Below are 24,976 nucleotides of genomic sequence, written 5' to 3' on the forward strand. Positions count from 1 at the left end.
TATCTAAAAGAATAATCTGTGTTTAAAGGGAGGGTGTTATTTCATTCACATCATATAAATTTTAAAACTGACTGGATAAAAGGAAAATATTAAATATATATATATATACAAACTTTAGTAGATTGCAGCTTCTACAACAATTCAATTTGGACATGTATAGGAATATTATAGAAATATGTCCATATACTTACATTTGTCAAAAGTAAGGTTCAAATTTGTTACATCACAGCAAACATCCAAGAATGAATGTATGCCATGATTCAAAATTTCCCACTGAATACTAGAAATAAAAAATCTATGAATAAATAAGGCATCCTAAAATATTATCTGCAGAAAGCCAAATGGTCCAACAAAAATTTCTGTGATCTAAGTTTTATTTCATAGAAAGATGTACATAGTCTTCAAAATTGATTATTTGTAGTACTACACATTACCAATTTTCAACTGCTTACCAAAATATCCTTTCTCTGGTAGCTAAATATTACTTAAGGGGGAGAAAAAAAGATTAAGTGCTTTAGGGAATAAGAATGCAGGAGAAAAGTACAGGAGCCCACATATCCTTTTTCTTAAATTTAATTTGTCATATATAAGGTTTTTATATACAATCAGTGTGCATTGTAACAGTTTATATTAAAAGTCAATCAAGTTTGTCTAAAATGTTAACCTGGCTGCATAGCACATTTGACATTATTGCCCACATGAAAAGGGAAAACAAATGGATTTACAATAACTTTTGGCTGTTTTGGATTCTTAGAGTGTTCATACACCTACTCTTTTAAACCAAATGCATCTGAAAAAAATGTTTCCAGAGCATGCAGTTTAGATTTCATATTATTTCACCATTTTTTTTAAACTACAAACACAATATTGGCTAAAAAAGAAAAAAAGGTGGGGGGCATCACATGTATCTAATAAAATATTCAATATAAAAAAGAGAACTAATGGAAATAAGTGGCGCCTTTCCCCATTTTTTTACATTCTAAACAATGATTCCATCAAGACAAATCATTAAAAAGTGTTATTAACACTGTTTTTTTGTTTGTTTGTTTTTTTAATAAGAAGGCCTGAGTTGGTAGGGAAAGGAACAGTGAAAAAAAAAAAAAGCCTGAGAAGGGGAAGGAAAGTAAGGAAAGCTCATTTAATACATTTACAATAATTTACAGCCATTTTTTTCTTGTAAAAAGGCATAATAATAGATCACAAACAGGAAATTTCTGGCTATATTACAGATATAAGTACAGAATTTAAATATTCAAGCTTGTGATGAAAAGCGGCAAGGTGGTCGCAATGTACAATGTAAACAAGTAGCTTTGGAAAGTGAACAAAGTCCTTGAGTGTTTTTTCTTTATTAAGAAAAGAACTCTCTTTCATTCCTTCCTGAAACATGATCACAGGTCAGAGTAAAGTTCATATACAAACATAATTTAAATGAAGGTCAGTCTAAAATCACTGACTTAAAAACAGTTTTATCCAGCCTATATTCGAGGGCAGTGTTGAGGTCCCTGTTATAGTAAACATTTTCCATTTCTTTAAAAAATAAAAAAAAAAGTACTACAATATCTGTAGCACAGTGCAGCATAATCCTTAAATATAAAAATATTTTCTCTTCTGTTGGGATAATAGACCTTGCATCCTGGAAAGAAGTAACAATACTGCTACTGATAGAAGATCTGTTTATATCTTTCAAGTCATGTAAGGCAATTACTGTGTTGGTTTATGATATATGGCTAAAAGAAAAGTCCAGAAAGACAAAACATCAGTTTTTGTTATGTTTTCCGACTGCTCCAGGTATGCTCAGGTGTACTTTTGTGTTCAACTGAATGTTCAAATGGAGATCTGGAGCCATAAGGAGACCTCTGATCTAGTGGTGATCTAGGGCCACTACTGGAAGCTCTGTGGTCCATTTGCCAATCTGAGTGATACCTATAATCCCTGGAAGATTTATGGTGTATATATTCAGAACTTGACCGGTGATCTGAATGTAACCGATGATCTGAATGAGATCGATGATCAGAATGAGATCGATCTTTTAAACTTCCTTCCAAATTTGACCTGTGATCTCTACTCCTGTGATCATCCAGTTTTCTGTGTTTTTCTCTGTCACTGTAATATCTAATAAAAAAGAAATTAGGTTTTTTAGTCAAACTAATAATTTAAATTTAAATGTTTCAAAAATAATTTTATTAAAAAACAAAAATAATATTTTAAAACATGCTTTTAATTGTATACAATCTCAGTATTTCATTAAACTATAAGAATGAGCTTTAAAGTTACTGGAAATATCTCTTTGAGAAAATTATTTAATGCATAAAACTAAAGTGATCCATACTGAGTACCTCAGTCAGTAGATAATTTCCCATGCCCATCTTAAGAAAACTGCTACTTTTTATACTATGAATCACTTGTAATAATACATCTTGTCTGAAAGTTGGAAAGTGATAACAAGTATATATATAAAAAAAAAAACCTTAAAATTCAACCCTTTTTTGAATGTTGAAGATAAAAAAAAATATAAATGTTAGAATGCAGTCTAAAATAATGTATAAAGGATAATTTTCATTAGTTGGTGAAGTCTATTAAAACCTTCCTCAAGGTAACTTGGTCTATAATGTTTTAACACATAAATCATTATGTGATTTTACTCCATTCGTGTGGCAATTTGCTAAAAAATAAATGTGGTAATTTAACGAGAAATAATTTCTATGTTTGTTTAAAAAAATACACTGAATGTATGTTTTTTGGTTGAATAAAAGTTCTTATTAAAAACAATACAAAATTGCCTGTGAAATTATATATAAGTATATATTACTACAAATATGCCTTTTTCTTTTTATTATATTCCCCTTTCTAATATTAAGTCATTCTATAATGGTTATGTTTAGTATGACAGAGGTTCTCAGAGAAGAAATTGCTGCTGTGAGCATAACTAAATACAATGTCTTCTAATTTTTTTTTTCTCTTTTTAGTGCTGGGGATCAAACTCAGGGCTTCTTCGTGCCTGCTAAGCAAGTACTCTATCACTAAGCTATATCCACAGCCCTTCTAATTTCTTGCTGATCTTTACTTTCATTCTTAAAGTTTTTGAGTTTACTTTTTTTTTTTAATATTTATTTTTCAATTGTAGATGGACACAATACCTTTATTTTACTTATTTATTTTTATGTGGTGCTGAGGATCAAACCCAGGGCCTCACACATGCTAGGTGAGCGCTCTACCACTGAGCCAGAACTCCAGCCCAGTTTACTTTTAGTAATGATTAAAAACACTGCTTTACCAATAAAGGAGTAAATGCTATTGTGCTATTATTATATATTCAGGCTGCTTATTCTTCAAAGGTTTCAAATAATAAAAATAATACATATTTTAAACTTCCTGCTTTCAGGACTATACCAGAGTGCTGAGATTAAGTTTAACGTTACATTGTATTCATATGAATTATTTTTTTCTTCTGATTTTTTAAAAATATGAAATGCAGAATTCCCTTCACCAAATTTGAACCGTTATTTCATCATGTTCTATTTTACCCTACTTTATTTTGAAACGTATTTGAGGCAACAGTCTCCAAAGCCAATATTGTAGATATATATTAGAAATAAAATATCCTCTTAATTTAAAGGTACTTTTAAACAATAATGAATGCCACATGAACAGAACTCCTTACAATAACTTTCATCTCTCATTGCATATTTTGATTCAGTTTTATAATCCAAAATGCACTTTATACAGAAAATCAGTTCTTATTAACAACAAAAAAGTGCTGTATGTCAATTTTTCTCATTTACAGAACAAGACCTAGACTGACTGTGTGAAAATTAACTGGTTGATAGGTCAAATACAGCAAGTATGGTTTAATTAAAAGGAGAAGGATATGAATAAGCAAAATTTCAAAAGTAAATTGTCAAATTTACCTGCTGTCTTGCTTGTAGTGATCCCACTCACGATGATCTTTACCATTACTAAATGATGAATATGGTCTCTTCCTGGAATCTCTCTTTTTGTAAGAATCTCCCTGATGACGGTCTTTATGATGATCGTGATACTGAGATAAATGTCTATCAGAAGAATAACTATCCCTGCTGCTATCATCATGATTTGTATTTTCTTTTAATCTTTCCACATCTGTTGGATAAAAGTCCAACTTTTGTTAATGACTTTAAAAAATGTGGTAAAAGCAACTTCTAGATAATGACTCCTGCCAAAACAAAATCATTTCCCAAATATAGGCAGTTAAACCATTTTAAAATGGTCTATAAAAGCAGCATAACTAAAGGTCACTGGATTCTGAAATGTAAAAAAAAAAAAAAAAAAACCCTCACAATTGATAAATACAGGGCCCACACCATTTCTCAGATATTTGTGCCCTTATACAGAAAGAATACATTATTCAAAGTTACATTACAAAGAATAAATATTCACCTTAAAAAATTATTTTACAACTTGTACAAACTGACAAGTTGGCTGGTTTATGGAAAAGATAATAAGCTAAAACATTACTGTTTAATAGATTTTTATCTAATAATGTAGAAATATATGAAAATTATAGTATTTTCAATATAAAGGTACTTTTAAATTGGAACGACTCAATCCTTTTTATAATTTGATTAAAGCCCCCCAAAAGACAATTTTTTTTAATCTTCCAGAACAGTTAGTAAAGCTTACTTACCTGGATTTCTAATTATATGAGCACTGGAGTTACTGTTCTGGTCATTGTTTTGCTAAAATAAAAAAAGAATCTTTTAAATGCCTTCAAATACCCCTATAAAACAGAGGAATAGGTGGAATTCTTTAAAAAGGAAATTCTGATAATAAAGTTTCACATAAGACATAAAAATGAATATGTAACATTAACAAATCTTCTTTTTTCTCTAATCTATCCCATGATTGTTTTTTAAAACCAACTTTGAGATTTTATATTTAACACAACAGTTGTAAAAACAGTAATGAAAATTCCCTTATGTCCTTCACCTAGCTTCTCCTAAAGTTAACATCTTATATAGAATAATGATCAAAACCAAGTAATTAACAATGATTGACTCAATACTATTAACTGAAATATACTTTATTCTGATTTGACATTTTCTCTAATGTCTCTTTTCTGCTCCAGGATCCAATCTAGAACTCCATGTTACATTTAGTTATTGCGTATTTTGTGATAATTCCTTAGTCTTATTGGCACAACTTTGACATTTTTGAAGCGTACCGTCATTTTCTGTGATTCCATTAATTTCAACTTCCTTCTGTGGATCTTACCTACTATATATATATATATATATATATATATATTTTTTTTTTTTTTTTTTTTTTTTTTGTGGTACTAAGAATTGGACCCAGGAGTATTCTACCACTAAGTTATATCCCACAGCCCTTTTTATTTTTGAGATAGGATTAGCAAGGCGCAATGGCATACACCTGAAATCCCAGTTGACTCCAGAGGCTGAGGCAGGAGGGTTCCAAGTTTGAGGCTAGACTTGGCAACTCAGGGTCCTAACCAAATTAGGAATACCCTGTTTTCAAAATAAAAAATAAAAAAGTCTGGGGACACAGCTCAGTGGTAATGTGTCCTTGGGTTCGATCCCTAATACTGAAAAAAAAAAATTATATATCAGACACAGGATCTTCCTAAATTGTTCATGCTAGCTTTGAAGTTGTGCTCCTTCTGCCTCAGCCTCCCGAGCAGCTGCAATTACAGGCATGCACCTCCACACCCAGTGATGTTATTTTCTAATGTTGATTTTTCTGTATCATTCATTTCTTCTACATTTATTAGTTGAATTATTCTGTATTGAAGAATGAATCATGACTTTAATGACATAAATTAAAGAATAAAATATGATGCACTATTTTACCTGAGATTCTTGGCGTTTTTTAATAGCATGCTTATATAATTTATGCAATTTTCTTGCATCAAACTCAGTAAATTTAGATACGAAAATCCATAGGTTTCTAGAAGAAAAAAAGATAAAATTACTCTGGTGGAAAATATTTAGCTTTTTCATAGAACACCAGTCCCTGACAAAAACACATATACATGTAAAATTAGCCATTAATGAGACAAAGTCTAAAAAGATTAATTTTTGGAAGACTCTAATGATACAGCTCTAATTTCTCTTTCAAACCCCTTCATTTTGGAATGAAGAGTAGTAATAATCCTGATTTGAAATGGACCCAAAATATGTAAACAAACCAAGGACGAACTCTCGAGATTTGTGTTATTATACAGACTTTGTATGAGATCGGGTTACGTTAACAGCCTGTGTAGAAACATCAGCAGATGATATGAATTAAGCTTCTCAACAAAATGGTCTTAATGAATTAGAAATTGTTATTTTGGGGGCTGGGGATACAGCTCAGTTGGTAGAGTGCTTGCCTTGCATGCACAAGGCCTTGGTTTTGATCCTTAGCATCACACACACGCACAAAAAAGTTGTTTTTGTGGGGGAGATGTGGGGGAGTAGTGGGGATTGAACTCAGGAGCACTCAACCACTGAGCGACATCCCCAGCCCTAGTTTGTATTTTATTTAGAGACAGGTTCTCATTGAGTTACTTTGCATCTCGCTTTATCTGAAGCTGCTCTGAACTCTCAATCCTCCTGCCTCAGCCTCCGGAACTGCTGGGATTACAGGCGTGAGCCACTGAACCTGGCAGAAATTGTTATTTTTTAAAGAATCATTTTTGAATATTTTTAGTTGGAGACGGACACCTTTATTTATTTTTATGTATGCTGAGGATCGAACCCAGGGCCTCGTATGTGTGAGGCAAGTGCTCTACCACTGAGCTACAACCACAGTCCAGAAATTATCATTTTTAGTGACATTATGGTCACAAAAGTAACAGGATCAGACACTCTAAGGTACTGGATGGTATATATCTTGACCTCTCTTCCCATCCAAAGGCAGCATCAGTAATTAATGAAAAATTTTAGAGATGATTTCCTAAAAAATATGTATATTAGATAATCAAATTGTATGCCTTAAATACATATTTTTTATATTTTCAGATACAGCAAAAAAAATGCAATATTAGGTTCCATCAGAAAGCACGAATATTCTCTGTAAGTATAGCTGCACTAAAGTTTTAAAATTTTCTTCAGTTTATTATAATCATAAATAATTTAAAGTTTTTTAAAAGCAATCTTGGCTAAGAAAACAAATGAATTTACAGACTATCTCTAACATACTTGTATTCTACAATTAATTCACAAGAGCAGGTGGTAGAAAATTATTAAACTACTTTTTTATTCATAATTAACTTCTTTTTAAAAATGTTTTATTCTAGAAAAATCTAGTCAGGAATTAGATTCTGATTACATCACCTACATTACTGTTGTTAGGCCAAAAGCACTAGAGGTGTTATGACCAGACAAGGCCAAAAATAAAAATAATTAAAAAAAAAAAACTAATTTAATCTCTGAAGTATTTATCAGTTGGGGTCTTTCTGTTTCCCTTTTCCCTTTAAGGGAAATGGACATAACCAGAGACAGGAAGTGGCAGGAGAAATTAACAGCAAGGAACATGGAAACAATGTAGTTAAGAATGAAATGGGAGAAAAATAAAAAATATTATTTGCCCAATCTGGAAAAGAAAACAGACTGGAGCATGGCCTTTAGAGGTAAAATGACAAAGGACTGGGGATGGGGGGGGCGGGGAGAGAGCTCCTGACTACCGGTCTCTCTTCTTCCAAAGACTCTCTCCTCACTTCCTAATAACTAACTAAATCTGAAATAACATCTACTTGTATTAATCACTATTAAATTAGCTAAATTTGGCATCAGGAATAATGACTGCATTGTCTTTTATTTTTCCAGTTTCATGAAAGGTAAGCAAACAATAGTCAAGATTATGTTTGGGAACCATTTAACAGAACAAATTAAACTTTAGATCTTGAACGTTAATAGATAAAGGGGAATATGGTCAAATTCTTTAAGTCTAATATACATAACTGAACTTCCTTGCATTTCTCTTCTTCTAGGGTTCCAGGCTTTGGAGAACATTATGAATTAATAAGGTTTGAGAAGAATGGAATAATTCTGTTTATGGCACAACAGCCCCCCTCCACCCCCTTCACAGGTTTGTCACCCACAACCAACCATGGTCTGAATATATTAAATGGAAAAATCTTAAAAAATAAATAATGTTTTAAATTTTGAGCCAATCTGAGTAGCAGGATGAAATTTCATGCCATCCTACTTGGTCCCAGTCCTACTCCATCTCACGTGGGATGTGAATTATCCCTTTGTCTAGCATACCCATGCCGTGCTACTCGCCTGTTAGTCATTTAGTAACTAATTTGGTTTTCAGATCTACTGCAGAGCTAACGTAGTGCTTATGTTCCAGTAACCTTTTTATGGCCCCCAAAGTGAATGCTGCCAATTTAGAAAAAGAAGCCATAAAGTGTTTCTTTTATGTGAAAGGTTAAAGTTCTCAACAGATAAAGAAAAAAAAAAATCATACACTAAGGTTGCCAAGATCAAGAGTAAGAACCAATCTTGTATCTGTGAAAGTGTGCAGGGGATTAAAAACAAAAAACAAAAAAAAAACATGCTCCTTTTGTTGGTTATAGATACAGTACAAGTACTGAGCTAAGATGGAAAAGGCTGTGCCTAATTTATAAATTAAACATTAATGTAGTTATCTATATACAGGCAAAAACCTAGAATACATATGGTTCAGTACAATCCCTGGTGTCTGGCACTCATTAGGGGTCCTGAAACATATACCCTGCAGATAAAGGCAAACTGCTATGTGTCTATATTCCACTTACAAATGAAAGATTATGTCAGACACTGTGTACTTTAGGATCATGGTCTCTCATTCATCATGATACAATCAAATTTACCATGAAATAATTGAAAAAACATACAGTGCCTCACAGTTTAAAAAGGGCTTGAATACAGATGTCATTCTGGAGATAACAGATGTTATCTGGAGATAACAGTGGAGCTCAAAGATACTGATAACTGTTTAAGGTTACAAAGTAAAAAATGGGGACACTAAGCACATTTTCTGATGCCAACTTTAGCAATCATTCCAAGATCTCATACATGCAAAAATTTAGGCTACTATTATTATTGTCCATGCATGGATTTGGTTTTTCTAAACATTATATTTCAGTTTGTATTTGTGTACAAAGCCTAATGGTTATTATAATCAACTTCCTAGCTTCTTTTTATAAATGGGTTCTAGTTGAACTTACGAGAAAGGAAATGAAACAAGGAATGGACATACACATATACATATATAAAATTTTAATCCTTAAAGCTTCTCCAGTAAGTTATTTACACTTTTTGTTTTTGATATATAGCTACAATGCATATAGCAAATAAGTCAACAAACTGACATCACTGACAGTTATGTGCCAGTCTTCTTTCCTAATTAAGTCTAGAAGTTGGGTTTAATTTTAACTCTGATCTGGATCTGATAATCATTTAGATGTGATTTGTAAAATAAAAATAGTATCACAGCTCAGACTTACAACATTAAGATAAACTGTGTTCCATCTTTTTTTTTAAGTAAAGGGAAAAAATAGAAGTTTACATTTTACATTGGTTGGAATATTTTAATTTTTATGACTTTATATACATATGCAGAAGATAAACTGCTAAATTTATGTAAAATAAATTCTTTAGGCACACTGATTTCTAAAGATGTTATTGAGAATAATTTGCTGAATTGCAAAGAAATTTTAAAATAAAATGCAATGACTTTTATTTTAAAATGAATACCTCTTTTTCCTATTTAAAAGCAGAGATGCCACCTGTAGCTTATCATGATAGATAAATAACCATTCATGAATAAAATGCTTTGAAATTAAAGGGAGAAAATTAAAACATTCTCTCACATTACTTCTTTAGATGCTATTTTGTCACTTAATCTTCAGAGGTAGAAAAATAAAAACACAAAATAGTTACAAATTTATAAATTGCCCAGTTCCTGAAAAGTTATGTCACTTACTTTCTCCACTGCTTTATTTGTTCAGGATTTGTATACTCTTTCAGACATTCTGTAATATGATCTCCGATTTTTATTAAACACTGTCTAGTATGCTCCAGTTGTTCTCTTTCAGAAAGGCCTTTCTCAGGCCTATCAAGTTGTTTCAAAGCTGCTTTGACAGGCCTCATTCTTTCTTTACACTTAAAAATGGGAAAGATATAAATTTATTAAAAACATGAATTCAATAAGATCTATTTCATTGATATTTACGTGAGTAAATATAGCAATGTTTGTGGCAAAATATGCAGTTAAATCACAACTAATATACAAAGATTTTCATTATTTAAAAATCAATCTTTAAGGAAGCAAAAGCTTTGTAATTTACTCAGCTGAAAAATAATTGTTTTTTATACTACAGTGCCCCATTCTGAGTAGAATTAAACAGAAAATACTAAGAGATGGCAAGAGTAATACATTTCAGAGTAAAACTTACCTATAATAATTATAAGTAAAATGCAAAAAAAAAAAAATGGATTTTTATATAATACAGGTTGTATAAGCTGTATAATCCAAATCTTTGAGACAAAGCAACAATTTTTTTTTTTTTTGGTGGTACAGGGGATTGATCCCAGTGCTTGACACATGCTAGGCAAACACTCTAAAACTGAGCTGTATTCCCAGCCCTTTTAACTTTCTGAGATAAGTTCTGGCTAAGTTGCTCAGCCTGGCCTTGAACTCATAATCCTCCTATTTCAGTCTCCCAAGTAGCTGGGATCACAGATGTGTACTACTACACCCAACTAATGATAATTTTTGTTACTTTTATATTTTGAGTGTTGGAGAATAGCGGATGGGTGATGGAGATTAAGCTTTTCCTTGATAACTACTTACATGGTAAAATGATGAGACATCAAAAATTGTATAATTCAGTTTTATTACACTAACAGAAACTATGGCTGTATACCAAAATCAGAATAAAAATGCTACTAAAAGGATAAGCTGTAGATAAAATTTATGAGTATAAATATAAAAACAAATATCCATACAAATTTATACATGAGGAGCAATTTAGTTTGATTCTAAGAAGACAGGCTAACGTCAGACAACATATTTAGTTGATGCCATTTATTAAAAAAAGAAATCCTTACTCCACCACTCTAAAGGGCCACTGTATTGGTATGGATTTGCTTAGGAGTATTGTATTCTGTTTTACTGGTGAATCAGTTGGGAAGTTTTTCATTCTTTGTCAAGAATAGGTTAAGTATCATTAGAATTATGTATTCTTTTGGTTCAAACTAGAATTCAGTTACACCCAATGCCTTTTTTAAAAAAAGCGAAAATTCTTGATTTCCTACATAATTTTAGCATTATCCATAGTTGCTCTGTTTCCAATTTTTGGTATGATAGTTTATACCTTGCTAGAAAATAATTTGTTCGATATATATTAAGTACAAGCTATACTCCTGTCATTATCTATTTTTAGGAAATAGAGCAGTAAGTCCGACAGTGATGTTGAAACCTGGACTTTTCTTAAGAGAGACAAAAAAAAAAAAGCAAAACATTGGGAGTTAGATGGTAACAGCTTTGATTTGAAAAAAAAAAAAAAAAAATCAGAGCAAGGAGCTTCCTAACTTATTAAGATTTTAGGAAAGGATGATATTTGAGAAGACACCTTAAAATGTTATGACATTCCAAGTAGAGGGGAGAGTAAGTACAAATGTCCTAAAATCTGTTTGATATGTTTAGAAGAAAATGAATACCAACGTGGCTGGAACCAAGTGAGAGAAAGATAGCAGGATGGTGGAAGCTAACCAGATGCTCTACTTTTGTTTTTATCTTGAAAAAGATGGAAACACCATTTGAGAATCTGAAATGCAGAATTAACATGGTATGACTCTACCGATAACCATCAAAAACCTCTCTGGTTACTGTATGAAATAAAAACTGAGGTAGATGGGGAAGGGTAGAAGCAGTAAGAACATTTAGAGATGTCTCTGTGTATACAGCCAAAAGAATTTGCTAATTTGAAAATGAACAGAGAAGAAAGGGATAGATGACTAAAATGTGTGCCAAGGCTAAAGTCTAAAGATAGGAAATGGAGAAATTATAATACTTAACAAAGTCCTTTTTAGGTACTAAAGGCTATGTTTTGCTTCAAATGTATCGCATCCAACCCTGACAATAGTCCTTTTCTATCTATTTTATAGAACAAGGTGACAACAGTCAAACCCAGGTCAAATGACTCAAATCCTCTATTTCTTAACTTAGCACTAAGTTACACTATCATTTCTGAAACAAATCAGTGAAATATAAGGAAGATCAAGAAGTGCCAATACGGCAAATATCTAACAGAATAAAGAACAAGAAAAGAGTGTTTAATTTCTTATTAAGAGCTAGTTCCCAATAAAACAGAATTCCTTAAAAAGAAGTATAATCCAGTGTAAGCCTAGAAAGTCTGGCTCCAGAGTTCATGTTTAAAACTATTCCATTCTTCATTTCCAAGATATACAAAAGATCATTTGAAAATTAATGAAGAGAAAATTCATACATTGTGCACAGAAGAAAACTTTTCATTTGAGCAGTGTCCTGAAAGTTACAAAGCTCAAGAGGAAATGTAGGTAAAGAAAAGAAGCTAGAGGAACAATCTTACCTTACACAGTAATTAAGTATATAGAGTAGGGAGAGCTGATTCAAGTGAGGAGTTTTATCTTCTTCACTCCCACCCAATAGAGAGAATTAAAAAAAAAAAAAAAAAAAAAAGTCAATAGAAAATAGGGAGGCTTGATTAAAGTCACAAATAAAAAGGTTATCCTTAAAAATGAGAAAAGGAATCCCAGTGCATGAGGCTACAGAAGAGATTAAAATGAAAGGTCACTGTAGGATGTTAAGGAAAAGGTACACACTCATAAGTTGCTGGTTCAACTGCAAATTGGTGCAACCACTCTGGAAAGCAGTATGGATTTTTCAGAAAACTTGGAATGGAACCATCATTTGACCTAACTATCCCTCTCCTCGTACTATACTCAGAGGACTTAAAATCAACATATTACAGCAAAGCAGCCACATCAATGGTTACAGAAGCTCAATCTACAATAGCTAAACTCGGAACCAACTTAAGTACCCTTCAATAGATGAATGGATAAGGAAAATGTGGTACATATATACAATGGAATATTACTCGGCCATAAAAAAGAATGAAATGATGGCATTTGCCAGTAAATGGATGGAACTGGAGTCTATAATGCTAAGTGAGTGAAATAAGCCAATCCCCAAAAACCAAAGGTTGAATGTTCTCTATATGTGGATCTGACTTACAACATGTAGGAAAAGGGAGGTGGGGAGGTTCATCAGATGGGACAGGTCATAGTGGGAGGAAGAAGGTAGAGATGGGAATGGGCAAGACAGTAGAATGAATTGGACATAACTTGTCTCTCTGTTCATATATGAACAAAGGACCAGTGTAACTATATCATGTACAACTACAAAAGTGACAAGTTATACTCCATGTATGTATTTCAAAATACATTCTACTGCCATGTGTAACTAAAAAGAACAAATTTTTTAAAAATTCTGTTAAAAAAAAAAGAGGAAAGGCCAAAAATAGCACATATGGCTCAAATAAATAAATGGTAGATAGGAGCAGCTTACTTTGAGTGTTCCAAATTCTCAGTGATTGGAATGATACCAACTGTTAACAGAACAAGAAAACTGTGAAAATGTGGTAGGAACTACTATGTTTAAAAGAGCATGGAAAGCATGGAAAGCTATTGTAGGGGATGTCATAAAATCTACAGAGAATGAGAATTTATCAGTACTTTCCAGTCAGCATCCAAAGGAGAGAAAAAGCGTGAAAAGAGGGCAAGAAGAATAACATAGTGGTCAATCACAAATTTAGTGTTAGAAGGAAAAATGTATATCTTTCAAGTAAAGTATTTGATTAACAACAATGATAAAACTAAAAGATAATAACCCAGTCTAACCAGTGATGTATGTTAATTGCTCAACTAGTATAAATCCTTAAGAGTCTAGAATAATGTGCATATCGTAATCCTGGTTCAAGCTCTGAAAATTCGATACCTATCTTGTCTTACTCAGTCCTTTTCTCTATAATTATTACTTCTTTCTAATTTTGCTCTATACTTAGACTTTTTAGTTTCTATCATTCTACTCTCATACCTGAATTCAGTCATAACCTCTACTGAAATCACTATCAATTTTCATGTTTCTGGAGCTTTTTGGAGGAGAGCACTGTTTGAAAACTTTACAAGTACCAATTACTTTGAGTAACATAAAAGCATGCTAGCAAGTAGAACTAGTATAGTTTAAATCTGTTGTTGTTCAAAAATAAAGTATGGGAACCTGTGTCAGTCTGAAACAAAATAAGTACAGAAAGTGAGTGTGTTCAGAAACATTCACAATAATTTAACAGTACAATTTTAGGTCTACTCAATCTAGTAATAAAAAATTGTGGTTTATATTTTATATATAATTTTTTCTTCTTTTATTTTGTTAATAAAACATTTCCATTTTTATTATCTATTCTAAAAATACTGGTTTCTAATAAACTGACATAAAAATAATGTTTTACCATAGAGAAGAAACACTAGAATACTAAACCTACTGGTTTAAGAATTTACAATTCTTTACCTTAAAATTCCAAAGCTAAAGGAAAATGGTTCCCTCTAAAACCTTCTCCTTCGATCCTTATTAAAGGCTTTTCAAAACTGATTCTAATTTTAGCACACTATCTAAAATTTAAATCTATTATTTATATCAATCTGAACTCACATTCAAATACATTTCTAATTCATAGCTCAATTTCATAGGTGAAATTGCAACTTAGTAAAATGTTACATGAATTAATGCTAATAATCAGAAAGTCTACTGCTTACAATGCTGAATGTCTTCTGATCAAGTTCTTCAGATTCTTCAGATATGGGAACTGGTTCACCACTTGCAGTGATATGAACTGGAGCATCAGACACTGAAGATTTTTTGGATCTTTCTTTACTTTCAGACTTGGATTCACCCAGCTGAAAAGAGAAAATAAAAACAAAAACCCAACAGCAAAGGCAAAATGATTAAAACTTTCAGAAAACAATTACTGTCTCAATTTATCCTACACATGCTTATTCTCATTGAATATTTTTATCTATTTTCTTTTTTAAAAAAAAGCTACCCTATATTGTTTACCATATATGTAAGGCATTAAAATGTGTTCAAACCTGTTTTTCTCCTTTACTATATTCCCACACATACTTCTAAAAAACTCAGTTATATAGACTTATATGGGCTGATATGCAATTTAGTATCCTAAAATGTAAATATGCTGATTGTTTATTTTCTAAATTTTACATTATGAATTGCATACCTTTTCTTCCTTTATGTCTTTTTCTTTCTGCATAGCTTCTTTTACTTTGTGTTCTCTTTTTTCTTTAAAATCTTTTTCCTTTATATCTTTCTTATCCTCTTTTTCTTTTATCTCCCTTTTAAGTTCTTTTTTATTCTCCTTTTCTTTTGCTTCCCTCTTCTCTTCTGATTCCTTCTTTATACAAACATCTGGCTCAGGTTTTTCTTCACTGTCTCTTTCTGTTTTAATTTTTTTATTTGGATGTTTCACAGAAGTGATCTCATCCTAGAAAGTGCAAGTATGGCCAATGTATTACTAACTGAATTTTGACAAAGACTAATTTTTTTTTTTTTTTTGGCATGACTATGTATTGCATGTATGTGGATTCTGAAGGAGATAACCCAGAATCCCCTTAAAGATACATGCAATGTTTATCTTCCTATAAACTAAAGTAAGCCAGTCCCATTCAAATAATAACCTTAAAGGAGAGAGAAGTTCATTTAATTGGCAAATGTTTGAAAAGGAAGGACCTTTGCTTTATGCATCTAATGTATCCACTGCATAGGTAGAATTCTGTTCTATAAGAGACTACATTATGCACCACGAGGGGAAAAATATTTTTAAAAAGTAAGATTTCAGACCTTAGCTTAATTTTTAAATGTAACACACTTGAAAACATGCCACGTTCCCATCTCCATAGAAAATGTTACTGTTCTAAAAATGCATTTTTACCTTATCATCTTCTTCATCAGACTTCTCTGAAGGCAGGGGAGAGGAATCGCTCTTTATTTCCTCTTTCAGTTTCATAGACTTCATTGCTTTATTCTTCTTAGCTCTTATTTTTCTTCTCTTTAAACCTCCCTAAAAACATTATTTTTTATTTTAACCAAACCCAAATTTTTAAAAATTTTTCATTTTTATCATTTACAGCATTGGGAATTGAACCCAGGACCTTGACCATGCTAGGTACATGTTATTATATCCTGGCCCAGAGATTTCATTATTTAAAAACTTCAAAAATACTAAATATAAAGGTTAGAATATATACCCCACCCATACTTTAATAAATACTAGCCAAGAAATGAGTAAGGCGGGCGTGGTGGTACACGCCTGTAATTCCAGCAGCTTGGGAGGCTGAGAAAGGAGGATCTTTAGTCCATAGCCAGCCTCAGTAATTTAGTGGGGCCCTAAGCAACTGAGTGAGAACCTGTCTCTAAATTAAAAAACAAGTAATTTGAGTGGGATGTGGCTTAGTGGTCTAGAGCCCTTGAGTTCAATCCCCAGTACTCAAACAAAACAACAACAACAACAAACAAAACAAAACAGGAATGAGTAATATAAGTGGATTTTCACAATTAGGTTATTATCAACCTTGATTAAATTCAATGGTACCAGAGATACCATTAAAAATCAGTTTTAGTAGTACCCAGGTAGTTATTGTAGTCATAAGTAAACTTTTAATGGCTGCTTTAAGTTTCCAATCATCCCCTTCTTAGTGTCTTTTTTTGGAGCTTCCACATAAATAAGGTCAGAGACCTCTGGTACTACTACTTAAAGTCTAATGCATTCCAATAAAACAGCTCCCTGGCTCAACCTCTCAAAGAGTACTCAACACTCTAACAAATTTTCTTTAATCCCTATCCAAATACTAGAAAAAAATGAACTCATCAGTTTTAATATATATGGTGAAATAATTTAAAGGAAAACATTACCATATTCAAATAAAACTTTAAAGAAAAACTATGCATGTCTAGGATGGTCAATAAACTAGGTTTACCTTATACAAAAGAAAAGTAAACCACTCTTAAGCATCTCAATTTTAACTTACTGCACCAGAAAGTCTCAGAGCTTCTTTTTTCGCAAGGTCTCTACTAAGTAATTTGATGAGGTAGTCCGCGCGTGTCTGCAACTGTTTTGCTTGTGGTTTTTTATCAGGATCATCTGGAAGAATCTGAAAAAGCAATTAAATTTCAGGTTAAATAACATAAAAAGCTTATTGGTGATAGGCCAAATTATACTGTGTGCAGGTATGAACATGTAACAATAAATACCATCAATGTATACAACTACATGCAACAATAAAAAATGTGAAAAAAGTTTACTGGTAAAAAATATTTAACCATTTTAAGAAATATAATAACTCACTAAAGTTACAAATTTTAGTATTTATAGGAATGACTCATTCAATATACATTTTAAAAAATATCTACACCACAGGAAAAATTTAATTTTCTAAGAAATGAATCCTAAATAAATATGCCTCAAAAAAAGTCCCTTGTTATTACCTTTCAAAATAAAAACAGAAAAGTTTGATTACAAATTCTTTCAAATATACAAAAAAGTGCATTTAACATTTGCTGTTATTAAATGTTACATTATCCTTAGAATCCCTTCCTCTCAATAACACCATATATATATAACAATTCCTGGAATACAGAGTACCACCTATTTAGAAGGTGACCTCCTGAGGAAATTTTCACAGTGGAAATCTTGACATTTAAGTTTTCCTTAATAGGAACAAATGATAAAGCATTGATATCTAAAAGTTAGTAGTTATTTAAAGAGGTACCAAAAAAAAAAAAAATACTTCCAGTGTTTTCCATTTCATGCAAAGATATTCGTTTACCTAACACAGTAGAATCAAATCACCTAAAAACTTAAAAATACATATTTTTAAAAACCTTGACAGCTTAAGGATTGTTTTTTGTCTTCAAATAAGTTAATGATGTAACAGAAGATTTTTTAACCCAATAATCTAAAGGAAAATATACCTGTCTATACCTGTCTTAAAAAAAAAATATAATTCCAGAAGTATGGCAAAAGACTCAGAAATCACTTGTTTAAACTTAATCCTTTCATGAAAACAAAGTTCTAAAGAAGCCATGAGCACACAACTAACCAGAGCCTTGACTGCTTATTCCTAGTTTATTTCCATAATAATTTAAAAGATTAGAATAAATTAAAGCCAACAAAGTCAAGAGATATACAGTACCTTATGTGTTAGACTGAGGTCAGGATCCATTTTAATCATTTCCCAACTTCCATATCCATATTCATAAATACCAATTAACAAATTGGAATCATCTTCTTTGCCCCAGTCTATATCAAAATGAGCTGCCTTCGTGTGGCATGGGATTGTATACCTATTATTAAAGTTAATAATTACTTCCATGTTTATAACTGACATTAGAAAATTAATTCTGAAAAACATATTTCAGTCATTAAAAATCCTGGTCCAAAAGTAGCCAACAATGCCACAAAAACTTAACATACCTTCATATCAAAGCTACTTAACAACAAAAATTTTATAAAGTAACTCACTGCTTTCTTTCTTCTGGATCTGAAGGAATAGATTTGTGCAAAGGTATTAATTCTTCTTCATGGGAGATGACCAGCTTGGCATTCACTTGTACTCCCGATATTCGGAATGTTGGCCCCTTCACTTTTCCAAGTCTCCCACCTTAATTTTTTAGATAAGAGTATAGAAAAACATATAACGCATAATTCTACAAAATACAAAACAATATGTGCTATTACTTAAGTATTATTTATACCATTAAGAAAGGAATTACTGACAAAAACCTTACTTTCACTATATATAATAAACCAATCATTACAATCTGGCAGATGTAGATTCAAATTGTATTTCATGTAATTAATTTCTGACATTGTGTCCCAGTCAGAATACATCAGGGACGCTAAAGGATAGATTCTATTGCCTTCAAAACTGGAATTCTGTTCTCCATTTCCTCTAACTCAGGTCCTTCCTTTGTCTTGTAAAGCATCTTCTAAAACTAATAAACAGGTAAGTTAAGACATAACACCTAACTCAAAAAGTATATCTTGAAACTTTAATTTTTCTCTTTTAAATCACTCATTTTAATGTTACCTGTTCGTTCTGTTCCTGAAGAACTATCCTTTAAAGCTTTGATGCAGCCATTATGCACCAATTCTCCTAATCGTCTGAGGTCTGTTTCTGACTTATCAACTAATTCAGCATCTCGAGCAATTGCATCTAATCTGTATCAAAATAAGACAAATTTCAGGCATATGTGTTAAATGATGTAGCACTGTTTGTGATAAACCAAGTTTTCTATTTTAAGATTAAAATGTCACTCTAATAAATGTCTTATAAATTCTAGTTTAAAACATGAAAAAAACCTAGAATAATTTAGTAGAAATACAAATTGTTTACATATTCCAAGACAATAAATTCTGAAAACTCATTACAGAGCAATTGGAAAATTAATTGGAAAACTGTATAATAGGTATACAGATTTGAAAATCATATGCCAATTCTATAAAATCTTTTTTACAAATTGATCAAATTTTAAATAATACAAAAGTTTTATGACAATTATAAGTGAGAGTAAACTATGCAACAGATAACATAAAGAAAAATTAACTTAGACATTTTTTCCACCATCTAAAATAATTATGCATGTATTTCATTGCATTTTTAGTTGCCTCAAAAGAAAATATAATATCTATTTTTAAAGTTTTTAAGAGGAAAAAGTCAATTAATTTGAGTCTTTGCTGCTCTACATTCAGAAAGGGTTGGCTACAACAAAAGACAAAGAATATTTATATGACCAACAATTATTGGGATTAACACATAGCTTAAAAAATTTTAGTTGTTTATGTACTAAGAGGTTGTAATTTAAAAAACTAAAAATTTTTCTAATTAGAAAAAACAGTGGTAAGTTAAATTAGCAACTCAGCACCTCTATGAATAAATTTGTGGTTCATAAGTTGAATAATGAAAAATCAAACAAACAATAAAAAATACATTAGTTATAAAAATAAAATTTAAATTTGTTTTAGACAACTTCATTTATAGATAAGAAAAATTTACAGACCACAATAAAAAATAAATCTTTTTCAAAAAATCTAAAATTTGTTTCCTAGATTGTTAAATGCCTCTTAAAAGCAAATTAAACAAGGTAGCAAACTAAATATTAATACAACTAAAGCAAGCTGACAGTTATATAAAATTTTAGAATTCTATGAGGATGACAAATGCATTTACCTTTCTAAAGGGCCACCAAATTTCTTATAGCTCTTGATAAACCTAGCAGAAAATAAACACTTGGTTGAAATGTGATCTTCATTATCCATTTAAAAATATACATATATTTACAACATATGCAGAAATAACATACTTATTAGTGCAAAAATAAATTCAGAGCACATTTACTAACAAAAAAATGAAAAAGGTATGTTATAAATACACAAATGTCAAAACATGAAGCTATATACCAAAGTAAAACAAGTACTTTTACACCCAGGATGAACTTAAAATACCAATGTAAATAAAACAATAGAAGCTAAATTTTCATTTAGAATTACTTTATTATTTTCACAAGACTGGAAAAGGGTTCAAAGTTATCACAGGAAGTGTCTCCAGAATAATTATCAATCCTACTACACCTCCTCACATTCCAAGTGCTGATAAAAATAAGACAGATGTGTGGTATTACACTAAACAATGGAAAATAAAAATTTTACTTCAGAAAAAAAGCTATGTAGGTGGTTGATAGATGAGGAAAAATATCCAGGAAAAGTAGAAGATGAAATGCTTCTCCAAGTAAAAACAGAACCAGCAAATCAGATGTCATAAAAATGCTCTTAAGGAAAGCTAACAATGTATTTAGTTGTCTGCTAGGAAGAATGAGGAAGAACTTATCAGTCAGGTCTATGATTTAAAAGACAAAAGTTACAATGGCTTGAAAGAAACAAAACAACAAACTCTAGAGTAATGAACAATCTTTTTACAAATTTCACATGCAAAACTATTAACAAAATAAGTTGCTACTCCATTCCCCTTAAAGAAATATAGTATATTTTGAGCAAAAACTACAATTTATCCTGCATGGCTAATCTTAACCCATTTCCTACTTGGTCATATCAGAGATGGTTTGTTACTGTTGTTTGTTCTGTGGTGCTGTGATCAGATGCTTTGGGCATGCTAAATACATAATCTACCACTGAGCTACATCCCCAATCCCAGAAATGTTTTAAACATGGTTACTTTCAAAAAGCAATCACTTCAATGTTAAGACATTAGAAAAATACAGAACTAAATTACTCCCACAAAAAAATTACTAATCCTGGGAATCAACAAAGCAGTGTGAATTTTTAATAAACAAAACCATTATTCTGAAATACATTAATAAAACCAAAAAATTTTAGTAGTCTAGCCTAGCAATAAATAACATGCAAAGATTAGAAGTTGAACTTGCTTTTACAGTTATAATGAACCCAAAAGCCAGGAAGGAATGCTCAATTCCTACTCAAACATCATATATTTGCCTTCTCTAAAACTATCATCTTAATTTTTGAAAATTATTAGATTTTCATATTTTAGTTTTACTTTCTATGAAACCAAATTAAAACAAAATGTTCTATTATCATCTTACCGCCTAATTTCTGCATCATTAAATCCTTTAATATTCTCCCGAGGGATAGTGCGTGGTCTTCCACGTTTCTTTGGCCTTTTCCTTTCTGAGATTGAATCACTATCAGATCCAGAGTATCTCCTACTTCTACTGCGCCTCCCTTCACTTCCATTGAAACTAATCTGGAATTTGAAAAAAAAAAAAAAATTCACCCAATTTAGGGTAAAGTTAAGCTTTTATCTAATGGGCAAAGAAAAACTCTATAAAAACTTAGAATATTCCACAAGCAAAAGTAATTAAGCAAACAGAACAAAAAATAACATGTTAATGACAAAGGGTTATTAATAGCCTTAATAATTTAAGCATGCTTATAAATCAATAATAATCATCAGTCTTTTGTAAAAATATGAAAAGTTATTAATAAGCAAGTAATCAAATAACAACTCCTTTTTAAAATCTATCACTGTTGACAAATACCAAATAAGTAATAATAGTCAATACTGATAATGGTACAGAAAAACAGACACTTATGTATCTATCTCTGTGGGTATTTAATTGAGGGCAGAGGACAATTTTAGCAATATTATCATTGTATTGTAGAATAATTAACACTCATGACATACTGTCAAAGAGCAAAAAAATTCTATAACAATGTGACTACTATTTAACCTAAGAAATGAAATCCATTTAAAAAATTACAATGTTATATATTGTAATAATACTATTAATCATGTATCTCAGAGTGGGGAAGAATGATTCCTTATCCCTCTTTTCTACTTTCTTTCTAAATATTCACCCATTGCTGTTCTAACTAGGCTATATGTCAAATATCTATTTCACAGAAAAAATGCCATGTAATCCACTAAATGTCTATTCCTAATATCCAGTTTTAACACATGCAGCAAAAAAATACACTGTATTAAGAGTTTTTCCAAAGCCTCTATACATATTCTGAACCCTATTATTATTTTAACCTCCTCTAACCCTTTCATAAGACTTAATGTAATGCTATACTTCCCATGCACTATAAAAGGAAATAATTTTAGAATTCACAGAAATAAATAAGAAACAACAAATGTAGTCCCTTTCAGGCCAAATTATTTGGTTCCACTACTGCTTGTTCTAGAGAAAACTGGTAGGGCATGGATCCCACCCTAACAATAAATCTAACCTATAAAATCATAATTTTTCTTAAATGCATCAGAGATGAAATAACAGGGAAATCTACTTCTGTAAAATATAAAGAAAAATAGGAGTTTAAAAGAAGAGATGAAAATTAATTGAATACTGGCTCATTTATGAAGAGCTAAGGTGACAGACTCTGAGTATCATACAAACAGGTAAAAGAAAGCAAGTATAATTTCCTACAGGCAGGGTTAGGGTATAGCTCAGTGGTAGAGAGCTTGCCTAGTACATGTGAATCCCTGAATGTATCACCGGCAGGGCAACTGCAAGTCACAACACCTGCTAAAGGCTAAAAGTAGGCAAACATAATAGCATAGGACATCTAGAAAGCAAAGACAGGGTGAAAACTTGTACCCACTCTCAGGTACTTTCTCCTCCACCAGGCACTTATGAGAAGGACAGGCATGCTGGGAAATTGGACGGAACATCCAAGGAGCAAGCCAAAAGAAAGGTAATACAGTCAACTTCTGGGGGACAGGTGGGAAGCTCTGCCAAACCCTTCTCATGTACTGGCCTAAGGGCATGAGAGAACCCCCTATTATGGTTGTAGGAAAGAAAACAAAAAAACTCTTTCATTAGGAAAGAGGTAGCTGGGCAAGGACCAATGTAAAGCAGGAATCATACCTCTGGTTCAAAATTTTGAGGCACCAAAAAATTATTTTCACCAATGCAAATAATCTTATAATTTAATGTTCTAAAAAATAAAGATTAATGCAAAAAGAAGCCTCGTATTAGAGTTTTTCCTATTGCCAAAGGATACAAGAGAGCTTATAACACTAAGGTTACCATTATATTAAAATTAAGTATTTTGTTTCTTCAGGTCATAAGAAAAAAAAAAAATCCTTTAAATCCAATTTGTACAAAGGAAACTATTTGACCAGCATAGAGTTAACCTAGAAGTCATTTAAAAAGATACTTGAAAAATCTTCCGAATATTTGGAAATTTAAAAAACACACTTCTAAGAAAACTATGGATCAAAAAAGTCATTGCATGGGGAATTATAAATTATTCTGAAATGAAAAACATTAAAATGTGAAATTCATAAAAAATCCTTAAAATTAAATGCTAATATTAGAAAAGAAAGACAATTCAGTATTTATGCTCACACCGTAAGACCTTTAAAAAAAGGAGCAAGTGAAACCAAAAGCAAGGAAGAAATGATACAGAATAGAAACACATGAAAGTGAAAATAGAAAAATCAATGAAACAAAATGTTGATTCTTTGAAAAGATTAATAAAATAGGTTAAATTCTACCTAGAATGATCAAGAAAGAAAATACTAACATTAGGTAAGTGAAAAAAGAACATCATTAAATATTCTACAAACACCATAGAAAATTATAGGCCTAGATAGTTTCCCAAACAATACTTCCACCAATAAAGAAATATTTCCAAGCTCTCTAATAGTCCCCAAAAAAGAAGGGAACACTTTTCAACTCATTTTATAAGGTAAACATTATTAAATCAAAGATACTGTAAGAAAAAAATACATATAAAAACAAAACAAACAAAAAGACCAGTCCAAGGTGATTACTATACTCCTAACAGGAAAGTTTAAATTACAAAGTCACCTGTTTTGCACAGTTTCTCATTCTTGGGAGCATATAAATTTCTTCAAGTTCCTTTTGCCTTTCTTCTTCTTCTAACCGTCTTCTTTGATCTTCTGGAATGATTTCTTCCCAGTTTTTTGAATTTCTTTCAGGTTCCAATTCAATGTCATCTTCATCCATATTTGAAAAATTGGCAACCTGATAAATTTCAGAAATTTTAACAGAGTATGTAGTATAGAAAAATGTATTCGTAAATTATAAATTTCTTAAAGAGAGAAACGGTAACATGTTAAAACCTGGGGAAAAAAACATATTATATCAGTAGGACACACCATCCTGTGCCTATAATTTCAGTCACCCAGGAGGACGAAGCAGGAAGATCATTTGCCCAGGAGTTTGAGGCCAGCCTGGGCAACAAAATATAGCAAGGCTGCACTCAAAAACAAAAACTAGCCAGGTACAGTGGTGCATATCTGTAATCCCAGTGGCTCCAGAGGCTGAAGCTGGAGGACTGCTAGTTCAAAGCCAGCCTCAGCAAAAAGCGAGGCACTACGCACCTTAG

General features: G+C 31.5%; 1 protein-coding gene across 2 annotated transcripts in view; it reads right to left on the minus strand.

Annotated features, from left to right (window-relative positions):
- Positions 1–356: 356 nt before the first annotated feature.
- The window catches only part of Chd1 (chromodomain helicase DNA binding protein 1), a 70,203-nt gene continuing 45,583 nt past the window's right edge, over positions 357–24,976 (minus strand). The window contains exons 23-37 of one of the 2 annotated variants that reach the window (XM_046428979.2): positions 24,436–24,612; positions 21,700–21,860; positions 20,310–20,351; positions 19,170–19,300; positions 18,602–18,740; positions 18,273–18,423; positions 17,109–17,231; positions 16,013–16,141; positions 15,302–15,565; positions 14,823–14,963; positions 9,952–10,130; positions 5,847–5,943; positions 4,664–4,715; positions 3,909–4,119; positions 357–2,112 (exon numbers count right to left, since the gene is read on the minus strand). In XM_046428979.2, coding sequence (XP_046284935.1) covers positions 1,767–2,112; positions 3,909–4,119; positions 4,664–4,715; positions 5,847–5,943; positions 9,952–10,130; positions 14,823–14,963; positions 15,302–15,565; positions 16,013–16,141; positions 17,109–17,231; positions 18,273–18,423; positions 18,602–18,740; positions 19,170–19,300; positions 20,310–20,351; positions 21,700–21,860; positions 24,436–24,612 — 2,343 coding nt within the window. In that variant the 3' untranslated portion in view covers positions 357–1,766. The remainder of the gene's footprint in view (positions 2,113–3,908; positions 4,120–4,663; positions 4,716–5,846; positions 5,944–9,951; positions 10,131–14,822; positions 14,964–15,301; positions 15,566–16,012; positions 16,142–17,108; positions 17,232–18,272; positions 18,424–18,601; positions 18,741–19,169; positions 19,301–20,309; positions 20,352–21,699; positions 21,861–24,435; positions 24,613–24,976) is intronic. The other variant, XM_046428988.2, reaches the window with a different exon arrangement.

Source organism: Marmota monax, unplaced genomic scaffold (assembly GCF_021218885.2).
Source record: "Marmota monax isolate L192 unplaced genomic scaffold, Marmota_monax_Labrador192_F-V1.1 WCK01_AAM20220418_F8-fsc00018, whole genome shotgun sequence".
Taxonomy (NCBI): domain Eukaryota; kingdom Metazoa; phylum Chordata; class Mammalia; order Rodentia; family Sciuridae; genus Marmota; species Marmota monax.